General features: G+C 44.8%; 1 protein-coding gene, 1 long non-coding RNA gene and 1 pseudogene across 2 annotated transcripts in view; 1 reads left to right on the top strand and 2 right to left on the bottom strand.

Annotated features, from left to right (window-relative positions):
- The window catches only part of LOC113456076, a 17,565-nt gene extending 9,836 nt beyond the window's left edge, over positions 1 to 7,729 (bottom strand). Inside the window, exon 1 of the long non-coding RNA XR_003376943.1 lies at positions 7,582 to 7,729. This is a non-coding gene — a long non-coding RNA (uncharacterized LOC113456076). The remainder of the gene's footprint in view (positions 1 to 7,581) is intronic.
- Positions 7,730 to 10,262: 2,533 nt separating this feature from the next.
- Positions 10,263 to 11,493, bottom strand: LOC101989237 (annotated as a pseudogene).
- A 239-nt stretch (positions 11,494 to 11,732) lies between these two features.
- The window catches only part of Birc2 (baculoviral IAP repeat containing 2), a 15,880-nt gene continuing 10,203 nt past the window's right edge, over positions 11,733 to 17,409 (top strand). Inside the window, 4 exon segments of the mRNA XM_013346101.2 lie at positions 11,733 to 11,761; positions 11,763 to 12,595; positions 12,682 to 12,781; positions 16,818 to 16,896. Of these exon segments, the coding sequence (XP_013201555.2) occupies positions 11,736 to 11,761; positions 11,763 to 12,595; positions 12,682 to 12,781; positions 16,818 to 16,896 (1,038 nt within the window). The 5' untranslated portion in view covers positions 11,733 to 11,735.

Here is a 17,409-nt window from a genome sequence, read left to right as displayed (position 1 = left end):
ACCTGTATACATTACATTTTTAAGTGAACTACACAATCACAATACCTTAATAAAGATCAGAAATACATATACATATAACAAAATTGACCTTAAATTTATATCACTAAAGCAAAATCCATATCAATGCAAATTATTCATACCTATATCATATCCCTCTTTAAATGTAAAAGAACATTTATAAACAATATTTGGGAATATGGGCACATTTTTTCTCTCCAAACTGCTTCCTGCTGAATGGGGATGTCGTTAATTAGTGGTATAACCTGTGTGCTAGTTTTATCTCAGTTGACAGTTGAGCAAAGCAATTTTTTGAGGGTGTTCACAGCAACCTTTCAGGAGGACGTGGTCTATCATACCATATTGGGATAGATGCAATCCACAGGGTCACATCCTCTGTGAAAACAAAATAAGAAACTCCTTTCCAAAGCATCATGTCATTAGATCCAAATTTCAAAGTCAAGGCATTTTCGAAATATCTATGTTGGATTAATTCAGCAGCGTTTATAAACAAATATCTTTTGGCATCTGTTGCTCCTTCCTCAGCATTCAAACAATTCAAAGAGAGCATAATAGCATACAGTATCAAAATTCTCTGTTTATTTTCCTTCTTTGTACAGCTTTGTTTTAACCTCTATTTTGTTTATTTTTACTTTTAACTTTTTGCTTTTTGAGCATATATCTTTGACCTGGAATAACTCTATAGACCAGGCTGTCCTTGAACTCTCAGAGATCCGCCTGTCTCTGCCTCCCAGGCATTGGGATTAAAGGCGTGTGCTACCACACCTTGGAAGTCACAGAGGTCAATCTCCCTCTGCCTCCCAAGTGTTGGGATTAAAGGTGTGTACTACCACACCCAACAACGCTCTTCCTTTTTTTTTTACTTTAAGAACTTCAACTTTTAGCCTGCATATATTTTTAACACACAGTAAGCCATTTAGAAATTTTCATTGTCTTTGAATCTCTCTTTACTATATATCTCTCTTTTTCTGACCACACGAGCCTTTAAATTACTGAGCAGTATGGGTAGGATGAAAGCCGTGGCTTTGCCAGCTAGATCCAGTCCATTCCTTAGCTTTCCAGCCTCATGGCGGATATACAGGCTGCAGCCATGTTTATAGCCACAACTCTGTGGCGTTTCAAGGTCCCTGCCAGCCAGCGAGCTACAACAGACAACACTCAAGTCCTCTCTCTGTAGCCGGCCCTCCTGCCTCAAACAGTCAGAGTTTGCCCTGGCAGGATGGTCCAGAAAGCCAGCATTTTCAAACGGCACAGCTTTTTTCCTGCTACGGCTGAAAACTGAAAAGCATGCATTCAGCTTTTTGTCAACACCGTTTAAGTGTTTCGTGGCAGGACCTCTTAATGAGCTGCAGGGTTTTGCAGCTAAAGCTGAGTCAGGAAACCTCTCTTAGATGAGGCACTTGCTTGCCTCTATCAAGCAGAGTAGACCCGAGAAATTGCTGCTACCACGTCGGGCGCCATTTTGTTGTAATAGCTGCGGGGCTGCATCCCCAGTACCCCGGCTGCCTGGCTAGCTTATACCCCGAAATAATTACACAGACACTGTATTCTTTTAAACACTGCTTGGCCCATTATATCCAGCCTCTTCTCGGCTAACTCTCGCACCTGGACTAGCCCATTTCCAATCATGTGTAGCACCGCTAGGTGCGCTTACCGGGAAGATTCTAGCCTATGTCCATCCTGGGTCAGAGCTTCATTGCATCTGCCTGGGAGAGGGGAGCATGGCGTCTGAGCTCACTTCTTTTTCCTCCCAGCATTCTGTTCTGTTTACTCCTCCCACCTATGTTTTAATCTATCAGGGCCAAGCAGTTTCTTTATTGCTAAACCAATGAAATCAACAGATTGATATATGACACTTCCACATCAGTCAGTGAGGTACTTGGCACAAGAGCTTGAGAAGTGAGTTCAAATCCCCAGAGTCCCAGAAAGTCAGGTTTGGCAGCATAACAGTCGTCTGCAGGAATTAGCCCAACGCTTTCTGGACTGGAAATGCGTACAGAATGAGATGCTTTTGGTCTGTTTGCCACCATTATTTCTTGCAATGACATTTCCCAATCATACTTGAGTTATGGGTGGGGGAAGGGAGCCTTGGTGGCACTTTACTCAAGGAGAGAAATGACAGAGCAGGCGAGCTCTTCCCTGAAGGCCATCCTTGAGGCCAGAGATTTGGGGCCAATCAAAGGAAGCATGTTCACAGCTAGCTGTTAGAGCTTCAGTTGTCAGGTTGACACACCTGGGAAGAGAGATTCTCAAAGGAAGAGTGGCCTCCATCAGATTTGCCTGTGAGAATATCTGGAACATTTTCTTAGTTGCTAATTAATGTGGGACTGACCCACCACGGTGGTGGTGCTACCCTTAGGCAAATAGTCCTGGTTGGCATTAGTCCATGGTGGTGGTGCTACCCTTAGGCAAAGGTCCTGGATGCTATAAGAAAGCAGGTTGAGCAAACCCAGAAAGCTGGGGCTAGAGAGATGGCTCAGAGGTTAAGAGCACTAACTGCTCTTTCAGAGGTCCTGAGTTCAATTCCCAGCAACCACATGGTGGCTCAGAGCTATGTATAATGAGATCTGGTGCCCCTTCTGACATGCAAGCATACATGGAAGGAATGTTGTATACATAATAAATAAGTAAATCTTTAAAAAAAAAAAAGCTAGGCAATGAGCAGTGTTTCTCCCCATCTCTGCTTTAGTTCCTGTCTCCAGGTTCCTGTGCTGACTTCCCTCAATAATGGACTGTGTAACCTACAAGCAAAAGCAGATTTCCTCCCCGAATTGGTCTTAGTCAGTTTTTTCTCAGCAACAGAGAACAAAGCAGGGCTTGCAAAGAGCCTTATTTGGCTGCAGTGGGAAGACAGTATGGCAAACAGGAAGTTCCTCACAGGGGAAGCCTTCTAGAAAGCTCATGGAGGCCCCCTCAGACTCAGACGGGAAGCGGTGGGAGAAGTTTCAGAAGGAAGACTTTCTTGTCTAAGTGTGTTGAGCAACAGCAGGACGGAGTCTGGGCTGAAGAGTTCCGACGTGTTCCCAGCGATCTGGGTCTGGGTTGGGGGATTTGCAGAGTTCTTGGTATCTTATTGAGAGTGAAATTAGTTGCACGCCATTTGCAAAGTAGCAAGAATACTTTACTCAAAGTAAAGCAGGTGGGTGGCCAAGAAAGAAATGGTGTCAGAGAGGCACGCTCAAGGCTTGTCTGGGCGTCGTGGGCTTCGAGAAAAAAAGTTTGGTTGCAAAGGGACCTGGTGAGGGTTCCCTGTTTTGGCTGAGAGGATTTAAATTGTCCCTTCCCATAGTGTATCTGGGTTTAATCAAATGAACACCCAACATAAGATAATAAATAGGGGATTTTCCCTAAACGTTCACTCACAGGATACAGTGTGTGTTACTGGGTATGAACCCAAATCCGGTCTAGACCAAGTGGCCATCTCTCTTGTTTGTATGATGTGTCTTGGGATGTATCTAAATAGAAGGGGAACATTATCAAGAGATTGCTAAAGGAAGTAACTCATTTCAGTTATTTTAAGCATGTGTGTGTGCAGCCTGAGGCCAGAGGTTCCAGATGTATCATTATGCCTTGTTCTGAATCGGTCCTCTCATGCTGCCCTCCCTGTCTGCCCTGCCCTCCTCTCGCTGACTCGACTCTCTTGGAAAAGCCACATTCAGGATGGCGGGCTTGTGCACAAGTTTGGGGACCTGACTACAGGTCCCCAGCACCTAAGTAAACTGCTGGACATGGCTACACACGTGCCTGGAACTCCAGTGATGTGGAGCAGAAGACGGGGTCACTGACACTTGCTGGCCGCCAGTCTAGTTCTAGGCCCAGAGACAGATTGTCTCATTTCTTGGCTTGCAGTTCTCAACATTCCCTCAGATGAAGGTGTCCAGCAAAAATATATATGTTTTACACAAGAAGCTAACAACCCATTCCTAGCAAAATATTATAAAGTAAGACATTTATCCAAAACTGTTAATTACAACAGTGTTTGTGGTTGGAGACTACCCAAATGCCTCTAAGTGGGAAAGGATCTGGAGATACAATATTTTTTCTTTAGAAAACTCATTCTAGTATTTTATTTGTAATGTTGGGGTTTGAACTCATTGTCTCAAATGCTATACCACACAGCCTAGTAATAGCCCTTCAATTTTATTTATTTATTTATTGGTTTTCTGAGACAGGGTTTCTCTGTCACTTTTGAGCCTGTCCTAGAACTAGCTCTTTGAAGATCAGGCTGGCTTTGAACTAATTCTTTAGTTTTTAACATGGGCAATCTTTTGAATTTTGCATGGTCTTTGAGCCAGGTCTCTGGTAATCCCAGCACTTGGGAGACAGAGGTAGGCAGATCTCTGTGAGTTCAATGCCAGCCTAATTTACAAAGTAAGTTCCAGGACAGTTAGGGCTACACAGAAAAACCCTGTCTTGAAAAGAATGAGAAAGAAAAAAAAAAAAAAAAAGGAAAGGTCTTGGCTCTGCTGCTTTTGTCAGGCAGGAAAGAGGAGGAAAGTGGAGGGCTCAAGTCACCTGGCCATCCCATGTCTCTCCGCTTCAGTAACAGGCCTCTGTCTTGCCTGGGCTCTGAGATCTGAACTTTGCATGGCTATCCGATGGTGGGCAGAGGGGACCATGGTAGTCGTGAAGGTTGGTAGCTAGCTGGCTGTATCTTCCCTTTATCATCATTGTAAGCCGTGGTGGCTCACTGGCTCTGATGCTAGTTTGTGGTTCAGGGACCTAATTATTCCTCTGGTTCTTGCACATGCGCCCCCTGGCGGCCCCTACTCTTACTACCAATGCCGCGGAGACAGGAACAAAGCTAGTTTGGAACTGGCTGCATATTCCAGGCTGGCCTTGATCTCTCAGCAATCCTCAACCTGAACCACTGTCCCTGGTTTTTAATTGCTTTTTAAATCAAATTGTTTAAGTTGAATATATTACGGCGTACTTATGCCGTGTATCCCAGCACCTATAACATTCGCCTCTGTGAGCTTATACTGAATAGTCTCCGCAATTTAATAAGTGGAGAAAGGTATACTATTAAGAACTTGAAAATTTACCTTTTTCTTTCTTTATTTTGTGTGCATTTTGCCTGTATGTCACTTGTTTGCAATGCCCGTGGACATCAGAAGAGGGCATCGGATCCTTTGAAAATGTAGTTAATGGAGGTGTGTGTGGATTTTAGTAACTAAACACGGACCTCTGCAAGAGCAGGCAGTGCTCTTAACTGCTGACTGTCTCTCCAGGCCCTAGCTCTATTCTATGTATGTATCTATCTATATATGTATCTATCTATGTATGTATCTATCTATGTATCTATCTTTCATCTTTGCATGTGCATAGTGTATTTTTAAATTTATTTTACATACCAACTACATTTTCCCCTCCCTCCTCTCTTCCCGCTCCGTCCCCCCATCTCCTTCCTACCCCCCTCCCCACCACCCATCCGCTCCTCAGAAAGAGGCAGGCCTTCTATGAGAATCAATAAAACATGGCATATCAAATTAAGGCAGGACCAAGCTCCTTCCCCCTGTATCAAGGCTGAGTGAGGTATTCCACCATAGGGAATAGACTCCAAAAAGCCAGCTCATGTGTCAGGGAGAGATCCTGGTCCCACTGCCAGAGGCCCTACAAACAGACCAACCTACACAACTGTCACCCACATGCAGGCTCCCTAGATCAGGCCAGCTGTCTCTGTGGGTCTCCCTGTCATGATCTTGACCACCCTCACTCATGTAATCAACCCCTCCTCCTTCTCTTCACTTGGACTCCCGGAGCTTGGCCCAGGGCTTGGCTGTGGATCTCTACATGTACTTCCGTAACTCACTGGATGACAATTAGGCTGATTACAGGGGAAGTCCAGTTCAGGCACCCTCTCCACTGTGGCTGGGGTCATCCTTGTGGATTCCTGGGAGTTTCCCTGGCACCAGGTTTCTCCCTAACTCCACAACTCTATCAAGATATCTCTTTCTTTCCTCTCCCTCTCTGTCTCTCCTGATCCCATTCCCCTTCTCCTCCCTCTACACCCTCGAACCCCCAGTTTACCCAGTAAGTCTCATCTATTTCCCTTTCCAGGGCATTCATGTGTCTCTCCTAGGGTCCTCCTTGTTACCTAGCTTCTCTGGCAGCTCCTGGTTTTATTTTATTATACAACTTACATTGCACAAGTCTTTTTAGTCTTATGTTTCCTTCAAAATTATCTCGAGTTGTACATTCTTGTATATAAAGATGAAATGACATGATAACCACTTCAATATTTATAAATATGTAATATATAATTCATATATTTCAAATACACACACACACAATTACCAGCTCTCCATGGACAATAGGGAAAGAATGTTACAAAATAAATGATTGGTCTTCAGGATTATACAGTATTTAAAAAGTAGTAAGTTCTTATGCTTCTGAATTTTGGGAACTGGAATTTTACTTAGATTCTCTATCTTATGTTTTAGTCAGGACAAGAGCTGAAAAAGAAACATACTCTTGAATTCATTTTGCACAATTATTGCTAGAGTCCCACAAGTATTAGGACTGTTTTTTGTAGCTTTCTGAAGTAGTTACTTGAATTAACACTGGCATCCATGGGTATTTTTGGAAGTTAGTCATTGGTAGCCATGATACTCTTTTCTCTGTGTCAGACCGTGACACATCCTTTTGTTTCACTATCAACACTGGGACAGGAGACTGCCTGTTCTGTGACTGACCCACTGGCGAGCGGAATGATGGGGGAAGGGAAATGGGAAACGGTTCAGGGTCCTGGGATTCCCCTGGCTTCCTAACAGTGGCCTGTTATTTCTAAATTTTTGAAATGTTTGCCCCCTGGAGTTTCCCTGAAAGACGATTTTATTTCAAACCTCACTTAGTGCGTGCACTTCTAATCCCAGCACGCAGGAGGCACAATTGGGATGCTAAATCCTAGGCCAGCCTGAGCCCTGTAGTAAAACTCTTTCCCAAACAAATTAAAAATAAAAAGCAAAGTCCAAACAACCAAAGAAAAAAAACCCAAAACACCCAACAGAAGAGGGCAGTGAAAAAAAGCATTGCAAAGTCCTTCTCGGTGTGCTTTGTCGGGGAGGGGCGGGGGAGGGCTGGGGTGGGGAGCAGGAGACGCCTGCGAGCAATGAATCAAGGTTTTAATTTCCAGTTCTTAAGTGTATTCTTAAGAATTTCATCACAGGTATATGATGCACTTTGACCATACTCTCCCCATTATACATACTATTAACCCTTCTACTATTAACAACTATTAACCTTCCTCCAAACCAGTCCCCTGCTTTTTCCTTATCTTTTTGTTTGTGGCCTGGTGCTTTTATTAAAAAAGAAAATATGCATACTGCCTCCCCGCCCCAAAGAGTCTCAGGTAGCCTCGGTGTGCTAGCCTCGGTGTGCTAGCCACGGCTGGGTTTGAACTCCTGGGATTCCAGGTAGCGCCACCACGCCGGACAGCCGGCCGGCTTACCAATGTCAAAGCCCATCTTAAAAACAAACAAACAAAAAAAAAAACCAAGTTATATTTATGCACATGCACACGAGTGTAGTCCGTTTTCCTCAGGAGTTCCGAAGCCAGCTCACCCATCTGAGATCCACCTTCCAGGGCTTTTCCAGTGTGTCAGCTGCCTGGTTGCCACCCTTAAGGTGCATAGCAAGTTAAAGCGCACGAATCAAAGCCCCAAACACCTAGCGGAGCGGCTCGGGCGGGCGTTCGCGAACACCCAGCCTCGTTCGGAGTCCGGGCACTGAGGCCCGGATGTTCGGCTTCCAAAACTCCAACACGCAGGCGCGAGCGCAGGCACAGGCGCGCGCGATTAATTTAGCCCTTCTGCCGCCCGTCATCGCGGTGGCTGCGCGCCGTGCTGACGTCACCGCGCGTCTGCAGCGTCCAGCTAGCCGCGGGGGCTTTCGGGAAGGCTGCGGCTGGAGAGTTGGGTGCTGTGGCTTCCCGGACGCCGGAGGCCCTGGTCCTGCGGCTCCGCGGTGAGTGCGGCTCCCTCCGCCTGGCGGGGCGAGCGGGCCGCCTTCGGCTCCCCGAAGCCAGCGCAGCCGCTGTTGTGAGAGCCCTCTGTTCTCAACGCAGCGCGATCACCGCGCGCTTCCCCAGTCCTTGCCCTGGCAATGGCTTGCTTTCCAGTTTTGCTTTCTTTTCCTTTCGGTTCATTCCTTCATTTTTTTTTTGAGTCATCCCTGGCTGGTTTCCAACTTGCGACAATCCTCTTGCCTCAGTCTCCCGGGTGCTGGGAGTACTACCATGCCCCACCACGCCCATCCGGCAAGGTTCTAAGCTCACCGGAGGTTTTGCTTTCACTGCCTTCCAGCCGAGCCGATCGTGCGGCACGGAGGTCACGCTTCTCGTATAGTTTACTGGTTGCTCTCTGTAGTGAGGTGAGAAATAACTCTGCGGTTTTATGGGGAAACATGTCTTTCTGACCTCCACTCTCCTTCAGTGTGCATTGAGAACGGGTGCTTGCTGTACACGTAACACCCGGTGTGGGTGAGCCGTGCCTCAGTGAAACCCTTGTTGTCCTTTTTCCTTTTGAGATGCTTTCTGCTATAGTTGCTTTGGAATTGTTAGGAAATGATTGTCCTTAACGGGTTGTGTTAACGAGCCCTCCCAGATACCTTTATCTAGGCTAGCTCAGTCCTGACTTGATCAGTTGTTCCCACTGGCAGAGCACCATCTCATCCTGCCTTATCTTCCAAGTGTTGAGATTGAAGTTGCAAGAAGGCTCTGGAATCTTTGTTTAGTTGCTGCGCTTCCTCCTCCTCCTCCTCCTTCTTTTTTAAATAATTGCTGATGATTAAACCCAGGACCTTTTACCTTCATGATGGAGCTGCATCAAGAGCTCTGCAGAATGTCTGTTCCATACCTACAGGTGCTTTTTGTCTTCAGTGAATGCCCTATCAAAATATCTTTAAATCAGAAAATAAAAGCAACCTAGTAGTAGTGTGGTCTAACACTTGGGTGGCTAAGACAGGAGAATTCCAAGTTTTAAAACCATCTTCTTTACATTGACTTCCTAGCCAGCCCAGCTACAGAATGAGACCCTGTCCCTACAAAACAAAACAAAAAAACAAACCAAGCAAAAACCTCAAAGAAAGATGCCCACGAAGTATGTCTAGCAGTAAATAAACAATAAATACAGTCAGCAAATGTGAAATTGGGGACCAATTCTCTTCCTGGGTGGAAATGTCCACCTGTCTTCAAAGTTTTACTTTTTACTCTGTATAAAGTGCATTTCAGAGACAAGCACAGTGCTCTGGGAAGTGCTTTTCTAAGACTGGGTGGGTAAAAACTGCTGTAGTTAGGATGCATTAGCTAGAATGAGGCAGTTTCAGGTATTACTACATAAATTGAAGAGGTTATAATTGCTCTGCAATTAGTTTTCTAAAATACCTTTTTTTTTCTCCTTTCAGATCTGCAACACTGAAGAGTCTTAATTTCCTCCTGTATTTTTCTAGAAATAAACCCAGTCATGGAAATATGAAAAAATGTATAAAGAATCCAGTTTGAATTCCATGGAGTGTACTTTTGTGTATGAATAGTTATATAAAATGTTGAGTTCTCAAAAAGAAGGCTAGTAAGTATGGGACATTTGTGCAACAGAATTGCTGTGGTAAACTGGGTTGGTAGATACTACAGCAACTGAAGAAAGCTGTGTCTTGATAAATTGATTCATCCTTAATTATAACAGACTTAAATGAAGCCCAGGTGGACTTTGTAAAATGCAGTCTAGTTAACTTTACTAACAAGATACTGTCTGTCGAGCAGATGTGTTTACGTGATAGACACGGGAAGGGATTTACCAGGTGAGAAGAATAGCAGTCTAAGCTCTAAACAAGGCCATTCACCAGACACTATAGTCTTAGTAGGGCCGTGTGTTAACTTCCCCAGAAGGCACCTGAGATTGTATAACATGAGCTCTTAGAAAATAGGACCATGGAGTGAGTTTAGTTACTTGGGTTTGATAGATAGTTTGGATGTCGTATTAAAGTCCTTATAAGGGGAAAAAGCCTGCATATAATTTTTCCGATATAGTTAGCAATTGACTTAGTATCCATAACTTTTTTTGTTTTTAGATTTTTTGAAATACAACTTTATTCTGATTCTAAACAAAAAGAATGGGGATGACAAGAGCAAGATTTTACCACTGACTGAATAGTGCAATGTGACGGTAGCAGTCTTATTTTTGAAATTTCAGAAAACAACTGTGTTCCAAACAGCTAATTATGCAAGTCCAAAAAAATGAAGGTATGTTTTAAAAAAAAGGTATGTTTTAACTGCCGCATTCACTCCTTCAGCATCCAGTGAAGTACACGATCTGCTTAGCTAAATACGATGGCGCACGCTGCTCTGCTGACGTCACAGGACAGTTGTCTATAAACTAGACTTCTGCCGCAGACTCCAGCTTCACTCTCTCACAGGTTGTCATCTTCATCCGGGAGCACAGTCGTTTGAGCAACCTCTAAATCACGCTCATGCTGTGTTGACAAAGCTGGGTCCATGACCACCTCAGGTGGGGCAAGCGCAGCATGGCAACAAACTCCAAATTAGGGTCTCCAAGGAGCTTTCTGGAAAGCCAGAGGAAAGGCTTTTCAAAGTTGTAGTTACTTTTGGCAGAAATGTCTTAGTACTGGAGGTTCTTTTGGTGGACGACAATAGATTTTGCCTTTACTTTTCTGTCCTTAATATCCACTTTGTTGCCACACAATACAGTAGGAATGTTTTGTTTTCTTTTTTCCTCTGATAATTTTTTATTACTTTATAGATAATAGGAATCAAAATTTCCACTTCCCTCCTCCCACTTCCCTCCTGCTCCCCACTCATCCCGCTCCCCTCCAGTCCTAAGAGAGGCCAGGGTACCTTGCCATATAGGAAGTCCAAGGCCCTCCCCCTCCCTCCAGGCTTAGGAAGGTGTACATCCAAATAGAATAGGACCCCCAAAAGCCAGTACATGCAGTAGGGACAAATCCCAGTGCCATTATCGTTGGCTTCTTAGTCTGCCCCCATTGTCAGCCACATTCAGAGGGTCTAGTTTGATCCCATGCTCGTTCAGTCCCAGTCCAGCTGGATTTGGTGGGCTAACGGGGATGTTGTCACACACACGTACCATATCTCTATGCTGGTTAGGTACATTCTTGTAAGTAACTCTTGATGTTACATCGAATGGCACACTGGGCTTGGATGTAGTAGCCATCTCGCAGGCCCCCGAACTTCTCCTGGCCGGCTGTGTCCCACACGTTGAACTTGATGGGTCCTCTGTTGGTATAGACAATGAGCGGATGCACCTCCACGCCCAGGGTGGCTACATACTTCTCAAACTCACCCGTCCAGTGGTACCTCACGAACGTCATCTTCCCCACCAGGACGAGCTTGAACTGGATCTGCGGCACTCCCTGGGCAGCCATCCTGACGTGACGATCCTTCCAGAAGACTCTCCGCGCCTGTCTGACTGAAGCTGACTTCATAACTTTTAATGAAAGTAAATTATGGGCGAATAGCTCTTGGGTTACCTAAAAGAGTTCATATGATTCCAGAGTCCTGAGTAGTGTAGGATCTTGGAAAATAAGAGTTGTCCTCTCTGAAGGTGAACTCACATAAATCCAGTCAGAGAGAATTCTACCTGGTTAGGAGCCTGTTTTTGCATTCTCTGTGTGGTTGAGATCTTACTTAGTGTGAACTGAGAAGCTTCATAAGGCAGTTTAAGCTGTCAGAAATACTGTCCCTACTCATGCACAAAACTGTCTCCCAAAGAGTTGTTCAAAAAAACCAAAAAGATAATGGAAAATAGCACAATCTTAGTGAATTGGACAAAAGAGAGCAAAGAAAAAATAAAATATGACTTTTCCTGTGAGCTCTACAGAATGTCTACCTACTCGGCTTTCCCCGCTGGGGTTCCTGTCTCGGAAAGGAGCCTGGCTCGCGCTGGCTTTTATTACACGGGTGTCAATGACAAGGTCAAGTGCTTCTGCTGTGGCCTGATGCTGGACAACTGGAAACAAGGGGACAGCCCTGTTGAAAAGCACAGACAGTTGTACCCCAGCTGCAGCTTTGTTCAGACCCTGCTTCCAGCTGGTCTGCAGTGCCCACCTAAGGTCACAGCCCCTGTGAGAAGTGGGTTTGTACGTTCCTTACCTCTGGAGCAAGAAGGAAGTTATTCCAGCTCGTCCTCAAACCCTCTTCACTCCAGAGCAGTGGAAGACTGCCCGTCCAGGACGAGTCCTTGCAGCTACGCCATGACTACTGAAGAGGCCAGATTTCTTACTTACAGTGCGTGGCCTTTAAGCTTTCTGTCACCAGCAGAGCTGGCCAGAGCCGGCTTCTATTACATAGGACCTGGAGACCGGGTGGCCTGCTTTGCCTGTGGTGGGAAGCTTAGTAACTGGGAACCGAAGGATGACGCTTTGTCAGAGCACCGGAGACATTTTCCCAACTGTCCATTTCTGGAAAGTTCTTCAGAAACACAGAGGTTTAGTGTATCAAATCTGAGCATGCAGACTCACACTGCTCGAATGAGGACGTTTTTGTACTGGCCTTCTAGTGTTCCTGTCCAGCCCGAGCAGCTGGCAAGCGCTGGATTCTACTACGTGGGTAAGATGTTAGTGGAGAACTAGAGTTTTATTAGCTTGTTTATGGGAATACACATGAGTCAGTTTCTGGCCTTTTTTCTTGTTTAGATCGCAATGATGATGTCAAATGCTTTTGTTGTGATGGTGGCTTGAGGTGCTGGGAATCTGGAGATGACCCCTGGGTAGAACATGCCAAATGGTTTCCAAGGTAATTGGTTCTTTGTTTTATGTTGAGACAGGGTTTCTCTGTGTAGCTAGGCTGTCCTGAAACTAGCTCTGTAGACTCAGACTGGCCTTGAACTCAATAGCTGCGGTCCTGCCTCTGCCTTCTGGAGTGCTTGGATTAAAGTTTTTGTCAGTGCAGCTCTTAACAAGTTTCAACTGTGACTAATCTTTGATCTCAGTAAAGACAGACTAACAGATGATCAGTATCACTAGATTTTAGTACATACAGTTCACTTATTTATCAGATATTTAGGTAATATTTTAGGTGCTACGGGTTATAATCTGTGTTGTGAGGGAAGAGTGGATAACGAGGACATACAGGGCAGTCAGGATCTACTATACTTAATGTCTAACCATTATTCTACTGGTTACTTTCTATCATTGCACACGGGGTCACCTGTGTGACGTGGGAAGAGGGACCCTCAGTTGAAGATCGCCTCCCTCACGTCTTAAAGCTGTCTGCTATGTAAACTGATAACTTGATTTCAGCTACACAAACTCTCTGCCTCTGTCCTTTCAGCATCTCTGTGGTTTTGGAGCCTGTCCTGGAACTAGCTCTGTAGACCAGGCTGGTCTCGAACTCACAGAGATCCGCCTGCCTCTGCCTCCCAAGTGCTGGGATTAAAGGCGTGCACTACCACCGCCCGGCTTCACTACAGCTTTTTAAGTTGTGTATCCATTGTTTGTTTTTCATATGATAGTTGTAGCTATAGTTATTTCTAACACTGTCTTTAATAGGACAGGTGTAGCTATAATTGAAGCTACAGTTATTTCTAACACTGTCTTTAATAGGACCGTTGTAGCTATAATTGTAGCTGTAGAACACTGTCTTTAATAGGACCGTTGTAGCTATGATTGCAGCTACAGTTGTTTTAGCACTGTGCTGGGCTGGGGTAGTACTGCTCCTTTCTGCCTCCAGGTTCCCTCAGCAGTAGTGGTGGGAACTGGCTGCTCCATGGCAGAGGAGCTTCTGAATCCAGCACCAGTACACACTAGAGAGATTTTTGCTGTGACGCCTCATGAGGTTGGTTGTTGTTGACTTCAGTGGCAAAGGTTCAGGGTTTCTGCTCAAAGCAAGCCCCTAGGAGCCATGGTGGTTCTGTCTGCCAGACTGCTGATCCTCTATGTCTATCTGTTTCCAGATGTCTCCCCCGTGGGCCTTCTGTACCTTCCCTCCCCTCCTTCTCTCTCTCTTTCTCCTCTCTCCTCCCTCTGTCTCTGTCTCTGTCTCTCTCCCTTTTGTGATCCTGGTGGTTGAGCCCCTGGCGTTGAGTGTGCTATTCAAACTCCCCACCACTGCCACAACCTCCACCCACATATCTCTCTTCAGTTTATGTTAATTGGGTTGTTGAGCCCTCCTTGGGCTGTTTCTTCCAAGGACAGCTCTCTTTAGTTTGGGTTTGTTATAGAAGTACACAGCCAAGAACATTGCCATCTTTCTTCCTTCCTTCCTTCCTTCCTTCCTTCCTTCCTTCCTTCCTTCCTTCCTTTCTTTCTTTTTTGGTTTTTCGAGACAGGGTTTCCCTGTGGTTTTGGAGCCTGTCCTGGAACTAGCTCTTGTAGACCAGGCTGGTCTCGAACTCACAGAGATCCGCCTGCCTCTGCCTCCCAAGTGCTGGGATTAAAGGCGTGCGCCACCACCACCCCATTGCCATCTTTCTGATAGCATTCTTGCAAACTTTCCTTTAATCTGTGATTTATATTTGTTAATCCCACTGAATGAGAGTAAAGACAATAACCCAAATCTTTGGTTAAATTAAGCAAGCTTTATTTTTAGTCACTCAGGGCTATCTCCTTAAAGCAGGATTAGAAAAAACAGCATTGGACATGGGAGAAGGTAGGGTTTATATAGTCCAAAAACTGTACGACTAGGTGGTTTTCAGGGGTTGGAGAATTTCCAGAGGAATTTTAGTTACATAGGCACTTGGCTGGACATTTTAAAGTTGTTTGGCAGAATATTTGTTCTTATCAGGATATAGTCAGGGGGTGACCAGTCAAACTCCATAGGGTGGGGAGCATGTCAAATTCCAGAAACAGGTTAAAGCACGAGCACCTTGAATTTTGCAGCAAACAGAAATGAACTGTTCTGACCTTATAACAAAATGGCTTCCATCCTTAAGATTGAGTCCGTCTGGTCCATCAATATTTTTACTTCTGGACTTATTACTATTGCTGTGTAGTTGGACATTTCTCTTTCATCCATTTCCAAATGACCACTCAGAGACTGAATATGAACTATAAGTGCTCAGACTTGTTAGTTGCTACCTCTTACACTTAAATTAACCTATATTTCTGTTTATGCTTTGACATGTGGCAGTGCCTTTATTAGCCTGGCACATTTATCTCTTCCCTTTGTGTCTGGCTGGCGACTCCCTCTCCCTCTGCCCTTCTTCCCACCATCCTTGTTTGGTCGCTTGCCTTTACTTCCTACCTGGCTACTGGCCAATCAGCATTCTATTAAATCAATTTGAGTGACAAATCTTTACAGTATACAAGAGGATTATTCCACAGAATTGCTGTGATGAAACACCACAACCAAAGCAACTTAGGGAGGAGAAGGTTTATTTGGCTTATGCTTCCATATCAGAGTTTATCATCAAAGAAAGTCAGGTCAGGAAGTCAAACAGGATGGGAGCCTAGAGGCAGGAGCTGATGCAGAGGCCATGGTAGAGTGCTGCTTACTGGCTTGCTCCCCATTGGCTTGCTCAGCCTGCTTTCTTATAGAACCCAGGACCACCAGCTCTGCGATGGGACCACCCACAATGGACTGGGCCCTGCCCCTTCAGTCACTATTTATAAAAATGCCTTACAGCTTGATCTTACGGAGGCTTTTTCTCAGTTGACGTTCTCAGAAGACTTTTAACTTTTGTCAAGTTGACACAGAACTATCCAGCACAGGCATGGTGATTGTGGTGCACACCTTTAATCCCAGCACTCGAGAGGCAGAAGCAGGTGGATCTCTGAGTTCAAGGCCAGCCTGATCTACAAAGTGAGTTCCAGGACAGCAAGGACTAAATTTAGAAACTCTATCTTCAAAAACCAAAAAACCAAACCAACACAAAAAAGCCAGAAACAACTCCCCCCCCCCCCAAAAAAAACCCCGAATTATCCAGCACAGTGTGTATATCCAGCACAGCACAGCCTGTGAGTATGTGCACATGAGTGTAGATGCCCAAGAAGACCGGAAGCGTCGGATGCCCTGGAGCTAGAGTTATAGAAGGGTTGTGAGCTTCCTGACATGGGTTCTGGGAAGTGAATTGTGGCTCTTCTATGAGAGCAGCAAGTGAGCTATTTCCAGCTTTCCTTCCAAGCTTCTTATGAAGCAACATTATGACTTAAGGAAGGGCAAAAGGGCTTTACATACATTTGGGGATATGATTCATCTTTAGTTTAATTTTTCACATAGCATGAGCATAGGGCAAGATTTTTGTTTATATGCTTTTACAAGAACATTTTAAATTGGACACCTAGTTGAACGTTTCTTCCAAAGGGGTGAGATGGCAGTGGTTGTTATGTTAACTTCTTCTGAGAGGTTTTAGTGGCTTAAATATTTGTGAGACATTGCTACAAAATGTGGAGATAAAGTTTCTTGGAGGGAGTGTGGTGAACTATATTTCACGATAGGAGAGTGAACTCTGGAGTAGGTTAATAGTTACTATATTGTGAACAATGAAATTTAATAGATAATGAGTCATAGTTTTTGAAATAGTGTTAACCACAAAAAGACAATGTCTGTACCATTGTTTTTCACATGCCAGCTTTTGCCCTTTTTAAGTCCAGAAGGTTTCCCTTTGTTGTGTGTAAGTGGAAGGCAGCAGGAAAATGATGGAGGCACCGCCACCCTGGGGTGTGTGCTGGGGTGTGTGCTGGGGTGTGCTGGTTTGGTTAATGTCTACTGGGTCGTGATGGGAAATTTTTGCTGTGGGGTATAATCGAGAATATTTGGAAGTCACTCCTCTAGAATAATCAGTTCAGTTTTAATATGAAATGATTTAAAATAGTTCTATTTTATATTTTAGGTGTGAGTTCTTGATACGGATGAAAGGGCAGGAGTTTGTTGATGAGATTCAAGCTAGATATCCTCATCTCCTTGAACAGGTAAACTGGCTCTTCAGACTGACGTGAACTCTGGAGTTGACACATTTGGTAAAGGGGCCTCCTAGGCAGTGTGAGGCCCTGAATTCAGATCCCAGCACCACGGACAAAGCTGGGTGTGGCAGCGTGCATCAGTAACCCTAGGGTGTTAGAGACCAGGGAGTCCATGGAATGCTCTGTGCAGATAATGGAACTATTCAGTGAGTTCTAGGCTGAGTGGGACAGAGAGCCTGTCTTGCAAACAAGGTGTGGAACTGCTGAGAAAGACATCCACGTCTACCCTTGTCCTCCACGAGGGTGCACATGTAGTTGTACACACCCACGTGAACAGGTCCATATGCTTGCTCCATATACATGCAAACAAAATTCTTTGTACAAATTTTTTGTTGATGGAGGCTGCTTGTTTGTAATCCTGACCACCCAGACCCAAAATAATCTCACAATCTCACAGAAACTATATTAATTAAAATTCTGCTCAGCCTATTAGTTTGGGCTTTTTTTTTTTTTTTTTTTTTT

The sequence above is a fragment of the Microtus ochrogaster genome, chromosome 5 (genome assembly GCF_000317375.1).
Source record: "Microtus ochrogaster isolate Prairie Vole_2 chromosome 5, MicOch1.0, whole genome shotgun sequence".
Classification (NCBI taxonomy): Eukaryota; Metazoa; Chordata; class Mammalia; order Rodentia; family Cricetidae; genus Microtus; species Microtus ochrogaster.
Note: the sequence above shows the minus strand (reverse complement) of the source record. Positions and strands in the feature narration are given on the sequence as shown.